This window comes from Eleutherodactylus coqui, chromosome 6 (genome assembly GCF_035609145.1).
Source record: "Eleutherodactylus coqui strain aEleCoq1 chromosome 6, aEleCoq1.hap1, whole genome shotgun sequence".
Classification (NCBI taxonomy): domain Eukaryota; kingdom Metazoa; phylum Chordata; class Amphibia; order Anura; family Eleutherodactylidae; genus Eleutherodactylus; species Eleutherodactylus coqui.
The window spans coordinates 148,718,486-148,734,957 of record NC_089842.1 but is presented as its reverse complement, the minus strand read 5'-3'; the positions used below and the strand labels follow the sequence as shown (position 1 = coordinate 148,734,957).

At 43.3% G+C, this 16,472-nt stretch overlaps 1 protein-coding gene across 7 annotated transcripts in view; it reads right to left on the bottom strand.

Annotated features, from left to right (window-relative positions):
• Positions 1-236: 236 nt before the first annotated feature.
• The window catches only part of APLP2 (amyloid beta precursor like protein 2), a 62,648-nt gene continuing 46,412 nt past the window's right edge, over positions 237-16,472 (bottom strand). For 2 of the 7 annotated variants that reach the window (XM_066607936.1, XM_066607940.1), the window contains 9 exons: positions 16,217-16,375; positions 15,875-16,003; positions 12,036-12,135; positions 11,782-11,955; positions 7,983-8,018; positions 5,608-5,684; positions 5,306-5,380; positions 3,903-4,058; positions 237-1,834 (listed from right to left, as the gene is read on the bottom strand). In XM_066607936.1, coding sequence (XP_066464033.1) covers positions 1,733-1,834; positions 3,903-4,058; positions 5,306-5,380; positions 5,608-5,684; positions 7,983-8,018; positions 11,782-11,955; positions 12,036-12,135; positions 15,875-16,003; positions 16,217-16,375 — 1,008 coding nt within the window. In that variant the 3' untranslated portion in view covers positions 237-1,732. The remainder of the gene's footprint in view (positions 1,835-3,902; positions 4,059-5,305; positions 5,381-5,607; positions 5,685-7,982; positions 8,019-11,781; positions 11,956-12,035; positions 12,136-15,874; positions 16,004-16,216; positions 16,376-16,472) is intronic. The other 5 variants (XM_066607938.1, XM_066607942.1, XM_066607937.1 and 2 more) reach the window with 3 other exon arrangements.

Below are 16,472 nucleotides of genomic sequence, written 5' to 3'. Positions count from 1 at the left end.
CTAACTGCTCCCTGAACACAGGCACGGTCTGAAAAACACAGCGGTCCAGCTGTGTTCTGCATACCCCGCTCGGAGCGCTCAGCTGTATAACAGCCAGGTGCTCCGTCAGAGAACAGCTGGATGCAGAAGACAAGGTTTTGCAGTAGAAGCTACGGTTCCTACAACCAAGTCTTGCACAGACAATACCTACATATTACAGATGTGAAATTCATATAAACCACCCAGAGGCACTTGAGTTATGGAAGTTAGTGTTTATTGACGTGTTTTCTCCAATTTTTACATTCCCCACAGAACACACAAGGGATCTTGCAGGTTAAAGTTAAATCTGTGCATAGTGCGATTGAAATTAAAAATTCAGATAGAGGAAATATGATAAAAATTTAAAGAAAAAAACAAAAAAAACAACAAAAGAACAAAACGAGAGCGTGGGGTAAAGGACACAACCACAGGTTACCAGAACCTTAAACTCTGAGATGATGCGCTGATTACAAGCCAAAACAGACACAGGGTGGTTGGGGGAGCCACGTCGCACAACAGGGCGATAGGCGAGAAGGAGCTGCCAGTCGCCGCACTCCGACACACAGTGAATTATTGACTCTGGACCCAAAACCAGAATGCGGAATATGACGCTAGTCAACGCCTACACCACATGCAAATGTTTCACCGCCATCTTGTTCTCATTACAAATAAAGTTTTTTTTTTGTTTTGTTACATAGGAAGGGGGTGGAGTTAGTAAAGTGCAGCAGTTCCAATGTGGCAAGAGATCCTCAACAGAACCCCACCAGGAATGAAACGATTGACTTCATTAGTAACAAGGACAAGAACAAAAGCCAGGCGGTCACTGTGGCGGTCATGCATCGGTTTAGAATAAGCATCAGTAGTATAAAGTCTGCAGGATCTCATCATTCTCCATTCTGGAACATTGTTATGAAGGTGGTGGTGGGGTCACATGGTCAGGAAGTACCGACCCACCCGCACCTTTAAATTTACCTCCATAGTAAAGAAAAAAAAAGGGGGGGGGGGGGTTGGCAACATCTGGTGTAACATTAGCAGTTGTATTAGATGACAGCATGGATTTTCAGCACAGGCTGGGAGTTGCAGTCCCACAGCTGCCACATCAGTGCAGATTACACCTGCCTGCCATCACTTCATAAAGTGCCATCCGATAAGAAAATCTACAGCGATATCCATAGTTTCCATCCTGACAATGATTGTTCGCGTCTTTTGCAATTTGATTAGTTCTTTCTTTTTAATTAGACAATTTTTTTTATCCTACATTTTGAACATTTTTTTTTGTCCCTTAAATAAGCAAACAGAAAGAGGCGACAAGCGTCCTACCGAGACCCACGGAAACAAGGTCCCGCCCATATATATATATATATTTATATCTATGTATATTGTATGCAGGAAACTCACACAGTGATGGCATCTGATTCATAAAAAACAAAATACGACAAAAAGATAAAATATTCAGTGAAGACTCTGTATTAACCCTATCCTGTCACCCGTCTAAAAGAATGGAAGAAAAAAAAAAAAAAAAAGTCTCAGAAGTGATCAAAGAGTCCACGAGCGCCCGGGGTAATGGACAAGCTCTCTTCAACACCATTGGTCAGCAGTGAAACCCAAATCAATGCCCGCCCAATAACTTTGGCCCCATTTCCAACTACATGCCCGACCCAGGCTTATGTAGACCCCTCCCCCCCACCCCTTCCCACACCCCCTTCCCCAGCTCTTAGATCTGCATCTGCTCCAGGTATTTGTAGGTGGGGTTCTCATAGCCGTGATTCTGCATCTTGTTCAGGTGACGCTCCTCGGGGGTTAACATGGGATCCACCTATAATAAATCAGAGGTTTAACGATCAAACTTTGGACAGGTGAAAATAAGTTACATCAGTAAGGGTGCTACCGTGTTTTCCCTGAGAATAAGATCTATCTAGAAGATAAACCCTAGCCTGATTTTAGGGGGTTGGGGCATGATATATAAGCCCTAGTTACACTAGAATAAAAAAAAAAAAAAAAGGAATACATTGCCTAGCAGGCTCAGTCCAGGTCCCTCCCGCTGCTCTGCAGAGGTCCACAGGTTTTCACAGTCCTAGCCACTCTTACAGGAAGTGATGGCTGTTGATTGGCTAAGCAATGGTCAAAGAACCAATCAATGCAGTGCTCAATGAACTAATGTGATGGCTGTGGTTGGTTCTTCGAGCGCTGCATTGATTGGTTTTTCAAGCTCAGCCGATCACAGCCATCGCTTCCTGGGGATGGAGGTTTCTGAATCCCGTAACCAGGAAGTAATGTTGTACAATAGGCAGAGGAACGCAGGAAGCGCGACTGACCTGGACCGAGCCTGCTAAGTAAAATAAGACATTCACCGAAAAGAAGACCTAGCGCCTCTTTTCGGGCAAAAATTAAGACATGGCCTTATTTTTGGGTAAACACTGTATTACATGAGTGCCAGGGGTGGCTGCTAGCGATCGCATTTTCTTGACAGTTGCCAGGTGCTGCCCAGTAACCAGCGCTATTACCCAAGTGTTAACACCACTCATGTAAGCGCACCCTAAGGCTACATTCCCATTGTGTTTGCAGTGTAGGTTTGCTGATTGTGGCAGGAAATCTCCTGGCGTACATGTCAAACATATTCACGGTACTCCATTCACTCGATAGAGGCCAAAAGTATACCTTTGTAGCTTTGCATACAGCAGGAAAAAAAAATGACTAGACTATTCTATACCAAGGAATCTAGTAATAATAATAAAATATGAATACAGCCCATGGGTGACATATGCCTCTTTATGTCTTTAAAGCAGCATACTATTCAGCCTTCCATCAGAGGGATACGTCAGGAAATCCTTGAATCAAATTTCTGATATACGAGATGAGCAATAAAAACGCGTATGTCTGAGATATCAGGTTCAGTCTAACAATATAGCCTTTGCTAATGTTCTGTGCAGTTTCCTATATTCCATAAGCCACGCCCCTTATTCCGCAACTGCCCAAGCACAGAGGTCAGGCACAGTGTGTTTGAATGGAAGAGGCTGGGCGATGTGTTTGGTCACATGTCCCTCCATCAGCAGCCAATTTATGGATGTGAAGAAAAAACTAAACACTGGAGCTATGGTATGAACATCTTAGTATGGAGCGAAGTCAGAAATGTAAAGCTATCTGAATAACTGTGCTTTTAAAGATTTTACTGAGTTTATCATTTTGTTTGGTCGTCCCTCTATGTATGAACTGCTCACTTTTAATCTCATTTTTGCTATTCCTCTTACATCTGCCCATATTCCTCCTCTTTTTTTCTTTGCCTTTGATCCTCGTTCATGCATTTCCGGTTTTGGTACATTGTATGTAACAGGACACCCCCAGCATTACCGAGGAAGAGACTTGTTGCCTCGAAACACATCTACTGTGCTGGTGCTATCAATAAAAGAAGTCAGGCTTACACGGCTGACTCTGTGCTTGCCTTCATACCCAAAAAGTTGCACTCCATCCCCAGTATATATTATGCCAACTGCCTCATGTGTGGCGTAGTCCTGGGGCTGGCAGCCCATGTGTGGCGTAGTCCTGGGGCTGGCAGCCCATGTGTGGCGTAGTCCTGGGGCTGGCAGCACCTTCCATTATTCATTCTGTACTTACTTTCACCCACGATATTACCCCAAACTGTGGCTCACACCAAAGCCATTTCCAGGGCGCTACACCCTTTTTGTTCTCTGCATAAACAGTGTGAATAGGACCTCTGTGCAGATGGTACAGAAGACTTACCAAACAAGGTGGAAAGTCTTACAACCTTTATTAATGTTCTGTGCCATTTTCAAAAATTTTTATTACAAAGTCCCAACATTAGTAACAAACATGGAGTGGAAAGGCTAAAAAGTGGAGGATCCCTACAAATGCAGATCAATCCTTACCTCTACAATCCCATGACTGATAGTGCCATACTGTCTCTTCCTCAGTAAGACCAGGCTAATGACAATGATGGTGGCAATTGCCACAGCGATGACCAGAAGGCCAATTAATGTGCCGCTGCTAAAACTGAACTCATTACGGAGAGATCCATCTGTGTCCTGGAGGAGAAAGCAGAGCAGGAAAATGAAGACCCTAATAAAAGCAATTGAGGGAATTTAAAGACATATGACTTAAGTAGGGAGGCACAGGAGCCACCTGGGCACTGAAGGCCACCACCACAGCTGCAGGGACTCTGACTTGTGAGCCTGTACTGTCTCCATGGCCTAATCATTCCCCTCAATTGACTGGGATAATGGCTAGGGAATAAATGTCCTATATAAAACTTAATTCCTTCATATATCTTGCACAGATCCAGACTGTCTTACATGCATTCATACTCCAGTCACAATGTTACATCAGGTCTTAGACATGATTTAAAGCAAATCAACAGATGGACAGTCAATCAGTCATTCTTCACATTCGGAGCGACTTTTGCAATTCAGGAAAAGTTTGACGTAAATAAAGCAAATGTAATATAATAAATCACAGTTGCATCCCACAACCAGCAGCACATGCTCTGCTGCATAATTAATCCAAAAATAAAGGGTCATCACGCAAGGCTTCCATAAAAAAAACAAAAAAAAACACCTTTCCTATATTTTATTCATTACAATTAAAAAGATGTTACAGTACAAAAGAGGAGTCTCTTTAAGTGCAGCAGACAGGCGGAAGGAAGGCATACAACATATCAAGTTCATAGAATTAGGCATATGCTCAAAAAATGTGTGTATGCAAAATCATAAATAAAATATATGATTATATATGATATATACAATATGTAATTTGGATACATGCATTTTTGAGCATATACTTAATTCTTTGAACTTTATATGTTGTATGCCTTCCTTCCGCCTGTCTGCTGCACATTAGAGACTCATCTCTTTTGTACTCAACGTCTTTTTAATTGTAATGAATAAAATATAGAAAAGTTTTTTTATGGAAGCTTTGTGTGCTAAGCTACTTTTGTAAATAAAAGTATTTACAAAGTTTAATTAAATGGGAATTTTCCTTTAAGTCATCATTACGGCAGTAGCAGCAATGATCCCACACACAACAGACAGGACAAGAAGAGGCTCATCAGATAAAATGTATCACCCAGAGATAATCTGCACACCACACGCACCATACAGCCGGGGGTGAGACTGAGCTGTTAATGTCTATAAATGCTGCTGTATGGGACACATGTGGAGAGGGGACTACCTGGATTTATTCCTTATGAACAATGAGGGTGGGGGACAAAATGGGAAAACGCACAACATACAAGTAGCCTCCAGTGGCCTTGGCTGCATCTCGCAGACATACATACCGGCTCATCCACAAGTCCACTGACTCTTTCTGCATTGAAAATCATTTCCTTCACATCCAGGGTCTCATCAATGACCTGGAAACAGTCATGAAGTTAACAAAAAATATAAATCCAAAAACAAAACAAAAAGAAAAACAAAGTATGGAGAAGTGATGGAAGGGTCACAAAGTAGAGGGGGTCCTGGTGGGTAGGGGGCAGGGGAGGAAGGGTCTGTACAGTATACAGGAACCTTCTGCGAGGGGACCACACAGACTCGATATTTCATCTCTATGGACAGAGGACGACACAGAAGATGTTCTCACCACTTTCTTATTGTCTTTGCTGTTCAGGATCTTCTCCTCTGCACCAATAAGCGGCTTGTTGTCCGCCATGCCGGAGCCTGGGCAGAGAAGAAACAGTGTTATCAAAGCAGACATGAGAATTATTGCTATGAAGCCACCACCACTTGAAGGTTGAGAACAGAGCGCATCCACTGAAGACCACCGCTATGCCCCTGCCCCCCACTGAAAACTAATCAGGACCCATGGTGTTAGAATTGAGAATATGGACTTAAAAGAAGCTTATCAGCCTAGAGGAGAAGCCCCGACCTTACAGGAGCTGCTTAGATGCACCCTGTAATTACACTGCCATCATGCTGTACATGTTCCAACACAGCATCCATTGAGACCCCAGCAAACGCCATGCTGTGATACATGTTGCTATGATCGGGATGAGATGTGCGTTTGGGGGGCTGGAACGTGAAAGCTTTTTATTCTTTCAATGCATACAAAGAGAAAGTGAAGAAACTCAGCAGTGGGTCTTAATTAAAAGTTTCCTATTTTGTTTCTAACCGATCCTGCGCAGACTAGGAGGCGTATCGACCAATAGTGTCTAAAAGTTAGGGCTCTCCCATGTGAGTGTTTTAGTCCGTATTACGTACTCGGGTTTCGCGCATGTAATATGCGGTAACAAACTTTACTTTCTTTCAACGGTTCCTTCCACACACCGTGCGCGAAATGCATGCCCAAAATAACGCAACATGCACTATCTTGGCCCATATTACGCACGCATACACGCCAACATATAGTGTATGGGGATTTCTCGGCACGCACTAGTATGCAATGTATTGTGTACTGCTGCATGTGAGATACGCGTGCGGTAAGCACTGGTAAACGCTTGTGTTTAAGAGCCCTTAGACGGTCCTAAAATGTGCTAGTTTACAAAATTAGCTCCGCTGAATGATAAATCTGTCAAACTTTAACCCTTTCCAATCCACTGTCTGACGTGTAAAGACATTCTGATTGAAGGCTGTACAGCTCGAATGTCAGAAAACATCCGGCAGGGTATTCTTACTGTAGATTACTCGCCGATCTGTTGTTGGGGGCCTCTGCAGCATGTCAGATACCACAGTACTGGCTCTTGCCAGCAGATGGTGCCATTGTATAATGGCAGAAAGACAAAGCACCCTAGGAAACCCTGAATCCAAAATTGGATTGAAAAGGGTTAAGACTGTCTAGTCTAAGTTTAGACCACCTTCTTTTAGTTGGCTTAATTTATCCCAAAATTGCACCAAGATTTTGGCACAAATTTAGGCTACATCTATTTTTAAAAACAAAAATCTGCCTTTTTTTGGCGCAAAGCATGTTTGACGGTTTCCCGGTGCAATTCGTCTTGAGTTTTCAATAGTAAAACAGACTCTGTGTTTCCATGGTAACAGATAAGATATCATGCAGACTGATCCTACAGTTATAGTCCCTTTTAAAATACCAAATGCATGTCAGCACAAAGTAAGAGGGCAAGGGCAAAAAAAAAAAAAAAAATGAGACGGCAAGATTACACTATACAGAATTTGTTTGCCGCCTGTTACTATGGAAGAGCTTTGTTTGCAAAACAGCTGGAGAAACAAAATACCAAACGTTCAACTAAGACCAACTGCAAAGTTTTGGTTGAGAAGGCATAGAGGTTTTAATCGCCGTACAACAAAGTTCTACAGCTTTTTTCGGACCGTTTCATAAGCCTTCTCCAAAGTATCTGTTGCCCATAGCAACCACAGTGCAGCTTTCATTTCTTATAACACATTTGGAAAATGGAAGCTGTGCAGTGATTGGTTGCCATGGGCAAAAAAAAGTATTTTTTAGGCAGTTTCACAAATCTGTCACTTTTTTTTTTTTTTTTTTGTTGTTTTAACAGCAAGCAGAGATCTTTGAACTGGTGAAGAATTGAAACAATATGTGAACAGAATGGGAAGCAGCAAGACACTGTTCATAAATCTCCCCCCCCCCCCCAATAAAGGTTCTGGAGGGAGTGTAAAAAGTTCAACCAACTCCACTCTTGATCTATAGCAAGGCCTTCACAATTGGAGTTGTGAAATACTAGAAGGGCAGGGATGTTCCAGGAAACGCTCGTTTTCACCCGCCATGTGGTAGCAGCGCTATGCATACACCAACAGCCACCATCTAGCACTCCTACACCTCACCAATTACACTAGAGTGGATGAACACCAAGAGAACAGGAGTAGTAGTGATCCCCATTCACCAGGAGGAAGGCAGCAAGTCACCCAGGATACATTGATCAGAGCGGAAAAGCGTTTACAAATCTGGCGCCAATCTGATTTGCTGTCTTCAGCAGGCGACTTGTAGGAATTAATGTGAAGAGACAGAAACAGATGGGATGGGAGCAGTGCAAGAGCACGACCAACCTTTTCTCACTGGAAGGTAGGAGTTCCGTGATGACTCTACGCAGAAGATTGAGGGGAGGTGCGAGGAAGGGGAGGAGGAAAATAAAAAGATAGAAAAAGCAGAAGAGATTAAAAAATAACTGAAAAGTTTGTGAAGCTTCAGGACTGACGAGTGATATCACATGTTCCTGTGCGGTAAATAGAGCGCTGGTCACATGACCTGTTACAGAGGCATGCAGGGGGTCAATAGGCAATAACATAAGCTGTGACCTCAGAGGTGCATTCTGGGAATGTGGACACATGCGCCATGCTGAGTAGTGTTAATGCTGCACCGATCACCAAGCACAGGCCAGTGCTGAGCAGATGATGGCAGCTCTATTGTTGCTAGGCACAACCACATTGTAATGTTAAATCTAATTACACAATATTACATCTCCATAGACTCTATACATGTATTACTAAGGCCAAGTCTCAGCCTGTATTTTTTCTCCAGAGCTGCACTCTCTATTTTGCTGGTGTAGTCTCCATATACATTATTTATCCTGTACTGATCCTGAGCTAAAGCTTGTATAAAACTACAGGGCTGCACTCCTTATTCTGCTGGTGTAGTGTCCATATACATTACTTATCCTGTACTGATCCTGAGCTAAAGCTTGTACAGCACTGCAGAGCTGCACTCCCTATTCTGCTGGTATAGTCTCCATATACATTATTTATCCTATACTGATCCTGAGCTAAAGCTTGTACAAAACTATAGGGCTGCACTCCTTATTCTGCTGGTGTAGTCTCCATATACATTACTTGTCCTGTACTGATCCTGAGCTAAAGATTGTGTAACACCGCAGAGCTGCACTCACTATTCTGCAGCTTCAGCCATCCAGCATTCTCTACTTGTTCAGTGTTACCATAGAGTCTGCTCTAATTTGCATTCTGGGAAGAATCATCTTTACTCCATGCAGTTATCTGATGTCACTAACTGCCCTCCTGCATTCTTCTTTTTTTTTGGGGGGGGGGGGGGGGGGGGTGAGGGGTGAAATTTGCCACAAGCTTGCTGACTATTTGCAGTAATAACCAGCATCTCTGTAGAGTATAATACAGTAATCTAATGGATGTACGGCAGAATAGTGAGCGCATCTCTGGAGCATAATACCGTCCGCATCACAGGATTAGTAACAGTAATATAATGTGACTTTATAACTTGTAATATATCAGAAACTTTGACTGTACTGGTAAACCATTAACTAAAAGCTGAAACATTAAAAAGGGCCACTCCAATTATTATTTTTGTATTATGTAGTATTCTGTACTGCACATGTGCGCCGGCCGGCACGACCGCAGCACAGATATGAAGACAGTGGATAGGTACACAAGGGTCACCGGATGGGCACAGGGTCGGAGTCCGATGTGGGATCCCGCATGCAGAATCCAACCTGGCCGTGTACAGGCGATCTTACAGTGATCTACCACTGAAATAGCTTCTAGTGGGATACAGGCACTCCTGACAGAGTTACTGATGATGATCACACAGCTCCCGTCACACAGTTATAATAGAGGAGATCACAGCTCATCCTCCTGACTGTATACTTAGGGTATGTAGCTTATTTAGAAGAATATAGAAGGTAATGAAAATTAAACTGTCCCCTCCCCACCACCCCAGTAGGTAGAATGGTATAGCTTTAGGGTACTTTTACATGAAGCGAGAAATTGTTCGCCAGAGCAAACGATGGCACAGTTTGCTTGGGCGGTCATTTTAAACACACAGATAGATTTTATTGTTCAGTTCAATGTACTAGTGAATGAGAACGAATGAACGATTAGTGTTTATTGTTCAATCGTTGGCCGTGTTTTCATTGAACAATTATTGTTCAAATTCAAACAAAGCTGTGATTTTTTTAAACAATAATCGCTCCGTGTAAAAGGGTCCTTCGTTAATGCTGTGAGGATGCATCATGGGATTAATTAAAAGTCAAAAATCTCAGCCTCAAGATGATGTCTGATAAGCATCAGACCAGGTAGGCGGGGGTGCATTGCATGGAAGTTGCTGGAATACACAGAGGAGACCTGTGAGAGGGGGCGGGGATGGGAAAAATGTGTTTTCACTGGAGTGGCCCTTTAAATAATGTAAATTTAGCTGAACATTTATCAATAGATGGGTCGGTACATTCTTCTAATGTAGATTAGTGACTGAATCCAGTCGGAACATCCAGGTCCTGCAATCATCTGTTCCACAACACGTACAGGACATTTGGGTACAATGCATGTAGTTACATTATGTTGAGATTATCCAGGAGGCCTTCCTCTCTACCTGAGGATTGTACACAGGACCATCTACATAAAGACAACTGGACAATGGTGGGGGTACATGCATGGAGATAGGTGGAGTACACTCTAGCTGAGAAACTAGTACAACACAAGAAAGAGGGAAATCTGTCCAATAATATTTCCGGGGGTTCCAGATGACTCTACAGGTAAGCCATTCGAGAGTGACCAGATACACAGAACTGCACAAAAGTTCTAGGCGGTTGTAGAAAAAATGCTGCAAAGTAAGAAGGTTTTCAAAAATAGAAATGTTAAATGGGTTTTCCCAGCAGCGCCAGCTGTCAGTGCCAGGGTACACTTGATTTCAATGAGAGCTGTGCCTGCGATTACGAGCACCAATCGTGAAAACGTGAAAACCTGACCGATATACGGTTGTCTGAATAAGCGCTTAAGTAGATAATTAGCTACAAAAGAGTTAAATGCAGGCGGAGCGGGACACCACTGACAGCTCAGAGAACAGCAGCTGCTTTGTATATGCAAACAGCTGCTTTGTTCTCTGAGCTGTCAGCTGGTATCCCATTGAGCTGATAGAGCCGAGAACAGCAGGAGCTGCTTTGTTCTCGGAGCCATCACTGAGAGCTCTGTGTGGGATACCAGCTAAAAGAATGCTATCAGCAGAGAACTCAGTGTGTGGCGCTGATAAGAGTCATCGCTGATTTTAAGCATGCTAAAAATCAGCATTCAACGAATCATGCACGAAAATGCACGACAGCTGCACGTTTAGACACAACGGTTATCGCTCAAGAGACAGCTTTTGAGCGAATTTTGAGTGATACTCGTATCTAAATGGGCATTTAATGGCCAGTAACACTTTATCATCTTCATTTGCATGTAAAGGGGAATCCAGGAGCTATTTGCAGAGCCCAGCATGTTATTGATCACACGCCCAGCTGTGCACACAGCTGCATTGTTCTGCTCATGTCTTCCAGCAGATTACAATGTTATCTGCCGCCTCCCATGGAGATAACAGCATGCAGTCTACTAAGAGATAAATGTGTTTGCTTTATCTCCTAGTAGATGAACTATGGATTTTAAAGTGCACCTTAAAATCATCATTCAAACAAAAAGTGCAGTGTTTACATGTAACGATTACCGCTCATTTTCGGTAGTTTGTACGAATTTTGAGCGGTAATTGTTACGTGTAAATGGGCCTTTACTTTGCAGCATTTTTTTCACACCAGCCTAAAACATTTGCATAGTACGGTAACCTGGAATGCTTGAGGGATGACGAGACTGGAGAATCAGCTGCTGACAGGAAACCAAAAGGAGAGGACGTTCATAATACCAGGGTTGGCATCAGAACCTGGGAGATGCTGAGGTCTACGGCAGTCATGATACACGTTTTTATGCTGGTCAAGCAAATATTGGGGCCTAAAGTGATGGTCACCAAAAGGGCCATATACACTTTATGATGCAGACTAAACTAGGATGGCTGCATGCCACAGGCAAGTATACTGGCTGCTAGCTCCACAGGGCAGTGTGCGCACAGTAGGTGAATTACCTTCTGATTCTGAGATTACTGGGAAGGTCTTGACCTGCAGAGGTCGGAAGGGTTTGCCCTCTCTTGCTGGCGTCTCATCACTTTCCTCTGAGCTGACCCGCACATCTCCCTGGGACTCGGAGAAGGAAGAGGTGAATTGGTCCATGTCCCAACGCTGCTCCTGGAATAATTCATCTGTACAGGGGAAAGAAAACTGGAGTGAGACCCCCGATTCTGTCAAAACCCCCCAAACTGACCAGTCACTGCCATCTTACCTATTTCATCTTGAATCTGATCAGCCACGTATGGGACTTTGTAGAGGAGAGACAGACTCTGGTTCATGCGTTCCTCAATCACACGGAGATGGGTCATCACCTGCAGGGACAATAGAACCATTGAAAAATACTAAGAAAATAGTAATCTCACCCGATCCTGCAGTTCATGATTGTAACCAGTTTCCAGTGCTGGAGAGTGCAGGTGGACCTCTGGTGATATAGAATTGTATCACACTTTCTTTATAAAAATCCCCGGACATGTGTAAAATATCATTGCTTTTAAACCTGAAGTTTTTTCATTTACTTGTATGCCATGATTAAGAGCGGTAATTCTGGAAACGCGTTGGAGCTGTTATGCCCAAACTACCTGGATCTTTTTTATGATGCACTGAATAAGTCAGGAGTGCAGAGAATGCAGGTCACATCAGTGGATATTACAGATACTGAGACACTATTGTCTATGGCTCCATGAGTCATACTGCTAACTGAAGCTCAGGCAAGATGGCAGCCCCCATGCTCCTGTACAGACAATGGGATTAAAAAAGGAAAAAAAAAATAAAAATCTACAAATCAGGAAATAAAAACCAATTAGAAAAATATATACAAATAATTATTATAATAAAGTGATACTTTTTAGGGATTTTATTGCTTTATTTTTTTTTTATTCTTCAGCTACCAAAATTATTTTTGTTGTGTTTTTTTACCGTGACATATAGGGCTGTTTTTTTTTTAGAATTTTTTTCACTGACATTTTTTTCCATTATTTTTTTGTTTGTTTTATTGGGGTAGAAAGCTAAAAAATGTCTTAAATTTATAGTTATTGTAGCGGAAATATATATATTTTTTTATTTCTTTATTTTTTTCCCCACTAAATAGTTCTTTTTGGTAACTATTTTTTTTTCAAATCTGTGCCCCCGTGACATCATACGTGAGGGTCATTCACAGTGAGATAAAAAGAAACAAAAGCGCCCACGTTTTTCCCCTGTAGTTGGGGCATCCATAGGAGCCCCAGTTACATAGAAGAACATCCCCTTGTAGTGACAGTAGTCACTGGCAGAGCTGAAGCGTGCTCAGTTTATCCTGCCATCACTTCTATGTAATCTCTCTGACACTGGCACAGTGTCAGAGTGGTTAGCCACTCTGCACCACTTTCCCAAAAAGGTGGCATGACTTATAGGAAGTGGGCATGGATACCACATTGATGTATAATTTACACCAGAAACTGAGGGTATAAGTTATATACCAGAGATCTATTCCTACTCCCTGCTGGCGTAGATTTCTCTCTAGGTCCATGGAGGAGCAGAGATGCACCCAAAATGAAAGAGGCATGCGCTTCTTATATATTAGGTGCATCATGACCTGGCGGACATTATATTAGATCAAACTTAATAAATTTTCCCCTGTGAATCTGCTCCATCTTAACCATATGAAAGCTTAATAGGGATGAGCGAGCGTACTCGGAAAAGCACTACTCGCTCGAGTAAGTGGCTTTATCCGAGTATCGCTGTGCTCGTCCCTGAAGATTCGGGTGCCGGCACGGAGCGGGGAGCTGCAGGGGAGAGCGGGGAGGAATGGAGGTAAGATCTTTCTCTCCCTCTCTCCCGCCCGCTCTCCCCTGCGACTCACCTGTCAGCCGCAGCGGCACCCGAATCTTCAGACCCGAGCACAGCGATACTCGGATAAAGCAGATTACTCGAGCGAGTAGTGCTTTTCCGAGTATGCTCGCTCATCTCTAAAGCTTAACCTTTCATATGCACAGGTACAGTTCAGTTAGTCCTATCAGGGCTTTGAGCCATACCTTTTGCCTCCTCTCTTCACTGTGTAAATAAGGCCCAGGGACAGGACAAAGAAATGCCTGTGGAAGATTGGCGCCACGGTGGCTATATTACAAACTGAATAATTTGGGGAGTCAGAAGTGCAGCCGCTTCACCAAAAAGAGCACAAGTTTCTTAGTATGAACGTGCACCACAGATAGTGAGAAAATAAAATAAAAATTCCTCAAGATTGCCCACTACTGCACATTTTCAGCTGATATTCCAAATTGACCACCAGGGGGCACTGCTGATCTATGAAGTCGCAGCAAACATGTATGATAAACCAGTGGCTCCGTCTCTTCATTCTTTTGTTATTATTTCAAGAGAAGGAAAAGATCCCTCCATATTGAGAAGCCGACACTGTAGCTGCATTTCTGGGGGAGCAAGGATGACGCAACTGCAGAATCACCGCTGCTTACAAGGAATATGGGGGCTGAGACACACAATGAAGTTATACCAGCCCCCATCCCCATTTAGACTTGAAGCCTCCTGTTAGGTGACCTTGAATGACAGAGGCGCGAATGAGGTGCATCCCCTGGGGTGGAAACATACATTTGTCAAATCAGCGCTCAGGAAATGTGACGAAGAGGCCGAAGCTGCATGACAACAGCAACCATAAAAGCAGATGAGCCCTGGAAAGAGGAGGAGACCACAATACTGCAGAGCATTCAGTGTACTACAGGAACATACAATCAGCACGATGGTCTGCAGAAATGTGGATGACATCCTATTCTTCCGCAACAATGACAGCTCCACAATATAGGAGAACAAGTGCTTATCTGCACTGTAATTACTGGATATTTCCCACCAGCCTCCTGTAAACCATCCAGCAACTGCAAAAATCATCAAGTTCACACACCATGCAACAGCCGGAGACTCATTTATATCAACACAGATCTAGAAACATTCAGCACAGTAACCACAGGGATCGTGTAACTTCACACGTAATGTTATATGCACTTCTAATCTCCATTTACAGGTCACATATACAATTCATCTCCAGCACCTATTACTTATCTCACTATTTCACCGGTTGTTACTGAAAACAGTCAGCAAGCTTGTTAAAACACACCCCTGACAATTAAAAGGCGCCTTTACACGGGACAACTTTTGCTCCTCTGCTGTCATACAGCAGCGATAGTCGTTCAGTGAATGGAGGCGGTGTGTGGCAAGATCTTTCGGCTGCCCACCTCCATTCACTGCAAGCAGGCAGTAAGTAGTTCAAAAGATTGTATAAATCCTGTTTACACCGAGCAAGAAGTCTCAAGCTAGTCGCTTCGTTTCAGTGAGCTGATACAAAGCGACTCCTGAGCGATTTCACGTTCAGTACCCTGTAGGTGGTTGTGTGTTAACAGAATGACTGTTGCCGAAAATCGCTGTGTATAGGTAACTTTATAGTCTAATGACTGCGGTGTAAAGAGGACAATAGTGAGTGCAGCTCTGGAGTACGATACAGAATTATGGAGATTCATTTAATATGTGCCCTGTAAACCAGTTTGAAAGAGGGTTAAAAAAAAAACAAAAAAAAAACACAAAGAAACCAAACAACCAAAAACAAAACAACACTACTCATTTCCTCTCCTGTGCTCCTTCCTAGCGTCGTTGGGGGTGGGCAAACACGTGGCCCTATACCCACTGCACAATCACAGTCACATTCTCTCCTGTGTCTAGTGAAGAAGTCTAAATTTGATATTTGGCAGGGGCTACAGTGAGACTTTTTTTTTTCTTTTTTTTTTTTAAGCATGACTTTCCAAATTTAACTATCAAGCTGCATGCTAGAGGAACACTGAGTTGCATGCAACCGAGTCCTCCTGTGAACTGCAGCAGTCACTCAATAGTTAAAATTGTAAATTCGCACTACAGAAAGTCTACAAGTAGCTTTATCCTTAATGAGAGTTTCTCAGATTTTTGCAGGAGATTTAGAACCACCCATAACATAATAAACAGCCCACTCATTCAAGGTCATGATGACACCACAAAACCGGAGTCAGCAGAGTCGCCAGTACCAGCTATAGCTGCAATCACCTGAGATTTCATCTGGGCAGCCTTCTCAGGGTCCACAGTTAGGACATGCTGATAATGCCGGATGGTGTGCAGTCTGTCCTTGTTTTCTGCCCGCACGTATCGCTTTAGGGCTTGAAGAATGCGATGAGGCTAAAAGAAACCAAGAAGTTAATAACTTGATCAGAAACTAAGTTACACAGCCATCAGCGGCAAGAAGAAGTGGAACCAAGAGCAAACTACAAGAGGTCAAACAAACCGGGAACGGTCTATTTAAACGGACAGGTCCTGGAAGTAGCTCCGTGATTATCAGGGGATACGCTGGGAAATCAGATCTACAATGACTGGCTACATCTTGTCACTCACACGAGGGGAGTCAGCCTGCAGGGCGGACAGATAGTTCTCCAGAGCAACGCGACGTTTGTCGTTCAGCATGGCCTCTACCCGCTCCAGGTGAGTCTCCACTAGCTGCTGCTTCTCGTGGGCAGCCTCCTTCTCCAAAGCCTTGACTGTGGCCTGATAATGCTGCAAGACAAGGGGTAAATATTCATATAACAGGACACTGGTGCCATGATGCAGCGGGCACCCCAGTGGACCTCTCCTTGAATCATTCCCAACTATA